Source organism: Cantharellus anzutake (assembly GCF_015039405.1).
Source record: "Cantharellus anzutake strain C23 chromosome Unknown EI90scaffold_221, whole genome shotgun sequence".
NCBI classification, from domain to species: domain Eukaryota; kingdom Fungi; phylum Basidiomycota; class Agaricomycetes; order Cantharellales; family Hydnaceae; genus Cantharellus; species Cantharellus anzutake.
The window spans coordinates 1-6604 of NW_024067171.1; the positions used below are offsets into that span (position 1 = coordinate 1).

Sequence of the window (6604 nt, forward strand, 5' to 3'; positions counted from 1 at the left end):
CTCGGACCTCCCGATATCTCGACTCACTGAACAAGGTGAGAAAATGAGCATTTGCCCCTAGCGTCTATTGATTTCTGTGTCTGAGGCGCTTTTTCCTTTGGACAGGGCTGGAAAGGGGAGGCTTCAAAAAGATGACCGATATCCAAGCTCAAAGCATCCCCATGGCACTGAAACGCCGCGACGTCCTTGGTGCCGCTCGTACAGGGAGCGGGAAGACTCTTGCGTTTCTCATTCCGATGCTTGAAGCCCTATATCGCGCCAAATGGGGCCCTCAGGATAATCTCGGAGCTCTTATCATGTCCCCCACCCGCGAGCTCGCAATACAGATCTTTGATGTTCTGAAGTCCATTGGGCGTTTTCACCCTTACTCTGCTGGCCTAGTCATTGGCGGGAAGAACGTGAGTGAGGAAGCCGTGCGGTTATCCCGGATGAATATTCTGGTTGCGACGCCCGGCAGACTGTTGCAGCACATGGATGAAACCGCGGGATTCGAAACGAGCAATCTTCAAATTCTCAGTGAGTCTTTGTGCCGATAACAACTTACTAGTAAAAAGACCCATATCCCTTCCAGTCCTGGATGAAGCCGACCGGATACTTGATTTGGGCTTTTCCAAAGCTCTGAACGCTATTATTTCCCATCTCCCTAAATCACGACAGACACTCCTCTTCTCCGCCACTCAAACCGATTCCGTAAAGGACCTTGCCCGATTGAGTCTACGAGATCCCGTCACCATCACTGTGAGGGAAGAACAGGCCCTCAATATTTATACTCCTAAAAACTTGGCGCAACACTACCTCGTTTGCCCACTGGACAAAAAACTTGATATTCTTTTCTCCTTCATTAGGACTCACCTCCAAGTGAAGGCATTAGTTTTCTTCTCTGCTTGTAAACAGGTAAGCCGGGTTTTCAGATGATGTCGTGGCTTGATGCATCTTGGGTTGTTGTAGGTCAGGTACATATACGAGACGTTTTGCAAGCTACGTCCAGGGACATCATTATTGAGTCTCCACGGGAATCAGAAGCAAACCAAACGGTGGGATGAGTATCAGCGATTTGTCTCTGTGAAACACGCCTATCTTTTCGCTACGGACGTCGCAGCGCGAGGTCTCGACTTCCCTGCAGTGGACTGGGTCATACAGGTCGATTGCCCTGAGGATGCTGAAACATACATACATCGTGTTGGCCGCACGGCGCGGTACAAAAATAAGGGCCAAGGTCTCTTATTTTTGTTACCTAGCGAAGAGGAAGGCATGTTGAAGGCTTTGAAGAAAAAGGATATTACACCAGAAAAGATTATACCAAGGGAAAGCAAAACAATGAGTATCAAAGACAAACTGCAAATATTTGCGTTTGAAAGCCACGAACTCAAGTATTTGGGGCAAAAGGCGAGTATATCCAATATTGAGTTTGCAATCAATTTTTGATACGCCGTTTTCCTTCTATTCTATTCTAGGCATTTATTAACTACGTGAAATCAATATATCTCCATAAAAATAAGGAGATCTTTAAGGTTTCCGAGCTCCCTCTGAAAGAGTTTGCAGTCTCTTTGGGTCTTCCTGGTGCTCCCAAGGTCAAATTCATCAAGGCTTCGACTTCCAGCTCAAAGCCAAAACCCGCAGCCTCTACCAAACACGTTAAATTTGACCATCACTCTGCCAGTGATGGCAACAACTCCGACGAGGATAGCAGCTTATCTTCGGACCCACCAGAAGACGAGGATAAGGCAGTCGCAGAGCCGAGGGACGATAATGCTGAAGATGCAACACCAGAAAACGGCAACTCTGCCGCTAAGGTATGGCCAAACGTATTTATCTTCTCTACTTTACTTTGGTTAAACCTTCTGTCATCAGCCTACCGTCCGTACCAGATACGATCGAATGTTCCAGCGGAAAAACACAGACGTTCTATCGGAGCATTATAATAAGCTGATCGAACACGAAGACGACGAAGAGGACGACCTCCTTGGCGGAGGCCATGCCCCGGAAGACTTCATCACACTGAAACGTGTTGATCATGAATTGCCAAAGGACCTTGAAATGGACAGGGTGATCCTCGAAACGGAGAATATGTCGAAACGAAAGCAGAGACGGCTGGATTCGAAGAAGGCTTTGGCAAAGCTGGCTCCTAAATTTGCCAAGAAGATGATTTTCGATGAGGAGGGTGTGGGCCATAACGTCCACACTTACGAGGACGACGAAAACTTCCGGAAGAGTGATGTTAAAGCGGCTGTTCAAAAGTACGCGGATGTGAAAAGGAAACAAGTTCAAGAAGCAGATGCTGGTGACAAGCAGATTGCCAAAGAAAAGAAACGGGAAAAGAAGCGGAAACGAAAAGATAAGGAACGGGCGGTGAGTTTCTCCTGATCTTCCTGTGCGACTCGTCCTCACTATCGATCCTATGTCTCGCCGCTCAACCAGGAACAAGACGACATACAGGTTGTTCTGGGAACAGAACGGAATGAAGACGATGGATATGTATCGCCTGAATTCGATCTTCCCAGTGCCTCCGAAGATGAAGGCCCACCTTCTAAGCGTCCTAAAAACACTGAGGCTTCAATACCTGAAGACTCGTCGAAACGGGACGCATCCTGGTTTGACGCAGACGAGCAACTTGCTCTCCAACTGCTTGAGGGAGGGAGTTGACGCTCGTTGCAATGCATTGTATGACTTATTTTTGTGTATGTTTCAAAAATTGCATCCCACCATTACAGCTACAAATTGTCTTCCGTGGGGGGAATTCTTGATACATTGTATGTAGTATCAAGTGAATTTATTCTTCGGAGGCTTCGTGGCTGTGTTTCGCCCGTCGGAAGACTCCTGAAGCCGGCGTCCTCGTTGCAGCGATGCGTGCATAAATCTTCATTGATTTGGATATACCTCTAGACAGTATTGTGGATGCCCACTAGACCCATCGCTTCTGTTTCGGCAATACGCCACGAGCTTACACCAATAATGAGTAGATCGTTTGTCACCGACTCCACGGAGGACCTCGCATCTACCTTGACACAAGAGGATAGCCGCGAGCCTAGTGACAGCGGCCACGAGGAGTCCGCACCCCCTAGCCTCTTCAGAAGCCTTGTTCTGAGGCTTCGAATATGCTTCTTTTTATTTGGAACAATTAACAATGGTGTGTGCTTTGACCCCTAAATACGTTAGACGCTCAGTGATTCCACTGTTGTTAAGTGTTATATGTGATTATTCTGTCTGCTGCATTAGACCTCGTCCCCACCGGGACACCCAAGGTACGTCCAGAATACTCAGGGGGTTTCGGTAAAGCTGGTGTCTCACTTCACTCCTTGTCGCTTTCTCCTACTCGCTACAGGGGATCATCGCATTCTGCAATATTGCTCCTTCTCTGGCGGCCAAAATTGGATGGCCTTACCTCCTCAAAGGGAAGATACAGTATAAACAAAGGATTATTGGATGCTGCTTTATGAGTGTTATGGGGATGACTGTATGTATTCACAGCCGCTGCCCTCCGAGGCGGGATCTTATTCATATCTTGATTCCCCAAGGTTGTGGCCGCCTTTAACTATCTCTCGATGCGTCTGCTGGGCATTGCTTTAGCGTCACTCTCATCCGGCCTCGGCGAACTCACCTTCCTTCAACTGTCGACAACGTATACATCGAGCGGGGTTTCCGGTGATGCATTAGGATATTTCGCGTCTGGCACTGGATGCGCCGGACTTCTCGGAGCAGGTTTATGGTGGGTTCTGAGGGGTTTTGGGGTACAGCTCGGCGTGGGCCTTTCGTCGGTGAGCCGTTCTGTGCTCACATCGAACGTCCACCCAATGACGGAGCTTCCAGTTGCTACCCTTCGTGATACCATTAGCCTATTTTCTCGTTCTTCCCACTGCAACCAACTTTCTGAATGCAGGGACCTATACACCTTTCGAACATGATCATTACATGGGGATTCCATCGGCTGAAATTCCGGCAGAAAGCCCGAGCATGATTATAACCTCAAATCGTGACAATGCCTCCTCTGGTGCCTCGTCCGTTTGCCTAACTCCCGCTGACAAATGGCGTCTCGTTCGCCCTCTGATATTGCGATATATGGCCCCATTATGTGAGTACCCCAATGCCAATCTTGAAAGGGAGTTTGTCACCGACTCGGTATCTTGCAGTCTGTGTCTACACAGTATGTAGTCCTAACGTAGAGATTCTATATTTTGTTCTGACGAGATCAACGTCCCTCTCAAAGTTTGAATACACAATCAATCAAGGCATATCTCCTACACTAATTTTTGCAGTCCCTAAACCTTCCCAACACCCTGTGCTGAGTCACATCGTGAAGAGCATTAGAGACTATTATCCGCTCTGGCAGGTTTGTGCCTTGCTACGTGATGTAACTTTCGAATTATCAGCATCCGCTGACACCCTCCACAGCTGATCTATCAAACAACCGTTTTTCTCTCCCGCTCTTCCATTTCACTAGGCCTCCCTCCGCTTCCTCGAAAGTACCTCCCGGTGCCTGCAATCTTACAAGCATTCATTTTGATCTTCCTCTTCCTTGAATCGTCGCGTGGTATCATCCCTCCCGGGGAGACCGGACAGCCTGATGACGATGAGAGCGCTAGCATCCTATGGGTTGCATTCTTTATTGCTATTGAAGGGATTTGCGGAGGTTCTGCATAGTGAGTCACCCATTAAGCCAGTTGAGTCTAGTTTGGTTTAACACAACAGCATGCGGTTCCGTCGCTTTATCAATTTATTAGCGTGAATGCGTTCTACCATGTAGGTCATGAGGATTTGGATGTCGCGAGTCAGGATCCCCTCGCGTTCGAACGGCAAGTCCAGGAACGAGAGTTCAAGATTGGTGCTATTGGTCTCGCGGATACGTTCGGCATCTTGACGGCTAGCTTGTTAGCCGTACCTGTGGAGATCAAGCTTTGCCATGATCAGATCTCCCGCGGAAGGGAGTTATGCAGGAAAGTGTAACGATGCAATGCAGGGGCGTGGCTGCTTGGAACTGTTTTTGGGAACTGCGTTTCTTTCGGCAGGCACTATTGGTGGTCATTGGTGACCTTAATGCATCAGTTTGAAGCAGTGGCAATTGTCAACGATTCGTGGGCCGTGATGATTGGACGCCCGTTTGATTATCCGGTCTGGCGCACTGCGGCGGTTTCACCACTGCCGCCGCCATTGATCATTAAAATGCCAAGAAGTGAAACGTGTGACACATCCATCAGCGACCAGCTCCTGTGTGGATTTTGTATTTGGGAATGTATGAGAATCAGTGTGATCGCTAGCCCCAGCGGTCTTCACTCACTGTGTCCAGAGAAAGCTTATCCGTAGCCGAATAGTACAGGGATATCTGTGATGGAACACTACTCCACTGGCCAGAGTAGCGGTGGTGTGGAGCTTACTGGTTGGGGACGGTAACGTTCCATTCCCCCATTCACCTCAGGCCTCAGTTAGTCCATCTAAATGATACACTTTAATGAGCTGTATATTCAATGGGTAGAGGTAAAAGGCTAGATCCCTCATTACAACCATGAGGTATATATATGTAATTACATATCTCGGCACAAACAAATAAAGGAACAACACTATTGTCATATTGTAGGGAATGGATGTGTGGTGATGCATGCTGTGCACACTATCTTTATTCATTGTTTATTACTTTTTATTCCTCGATGTAAATAAACATGTATATAGTGCAGGGAAGGGTGAAACAGGTTTTCACTCTTCTCCTCCCCTGTCTAAAATACAGCTCTATACTGCCTATTTCCAGACAGCTTGAGGATAGCAGGTGTCAACACTAAGGTTGGAATCTGTTAGACACTGGTCCGGGGTCGGCACCGAGGGTCGCCGTTGTGGGCCGCTATAGGCCACGATGGCCGTGATGCCGCGAACAAGGCCTGAGGGTAGGGCATCTGGCCTCAGCGACTCTAAAGGAGCGCTGTGCCCCCTAGCTGTCTCTTGGCCCTCATTTCAGACTTACTGGGGCTGCCTTGTTGGGGTCAGGACTTGAGGGGTCGTGGTCAAATCGATATTAGAGCTAAAGTACTATAATGTAGTATACAGGATATATATATGAAGGCAGAATGAATTGAAGTGGACCCGGGCCGAAGGCCAAAGGGTCCGGAAGCAAAAGGGAACAAGGAGCAGGGTTGGCCGCACAGTGGCCAGCAATGACTGAGGGTCAAAACAAACAATAACAGATAAATAAACAAAGGGGTGTAGGGCTGTGATAGCGGTGATGGTATCATAGCGGAGTAGGCGATGTTGCAGAGTCACGCTAGGTTGGTGCCAGAGGCGGACTCGGGGCAGGGAGGTCGGTGTGGCTGTGGGGGAGTCGGCCAAGTGTAGGGGAGCCTAGGGGCAAGTGGGGGAGTGAGCAGGGAGCCCTCAGGGAGGATAGGGCTGAGGTCAGGGCTCGCGCTTGCGCTCGCACAGCAGGAATAGGCTTGGGCAGCATCAGGACGGGTGGCTAATGGGCCGGAATGCATGGCCGTGACAGTATCCCCCTCTTAGGGCCTGAACCCTTGAAGGCCTAAGAGTGGTGATGTCAGGAATGCCAGCTACAGCAGAGCACCGGAGTCAGAAGAGAAAAAGGTGCAAGATGAATGCTGCCAACATCTCGGCAGGGGATTGGTGT

The 6604-nt window shown here is 49.0% G+C and overlaps 2 protein-coding genes across 2 annotated transcripts; both read left to right on the plus strand.

The window, feature by feature from the left end:
- EI90DRAFT_966455 (P-loop containing nucleoside triphosphate hydrolase protein) lies at positions 1-2784 on the plus strand. The gene is made up of 6 exons (XM_039068299.1): positions 1-516; positions 572-894; positions 949-1386; positions 1455-1793; positions 1852-2349; positions 2419-2784. Exons 1-6 carry the CDS (start codon positions 132-134, stop codon positions 2641-2643), a joined length of 2208 nt encoding a protein of 735 aa, XP_038907800.1. The 5' UTR covers positions 1-131; the 3' UTR covers positions 2644-2784.
- A 168-nt stretch (positions 2785-2952) lies between these two features.
- On the plus strand, positions 2953-4941 carry EI90DRAFT_2953779 (batten's disease protein Cln3; the record flags this gene model as incomplete). The annotated part of the gene is made up of 9 exons (XM_039055426.1): positions 2953-3127; positions 3184-3242; positions 3323-3454; positions 3516-3755; positions 3808-4069; positions 4128-4141; positions 4205-4327; positions 4390-4637; positions 4719-4941. 9 exons carry the CDS (start codon positions 2953-2955, stop codon positions 4939-4941), a joined length of 1476 nt encoding a protein of 491 aa, XP_038907801.1.
- Between the last annotated feature and the right edge of the window lie 1663 nt (positions 4942-6604).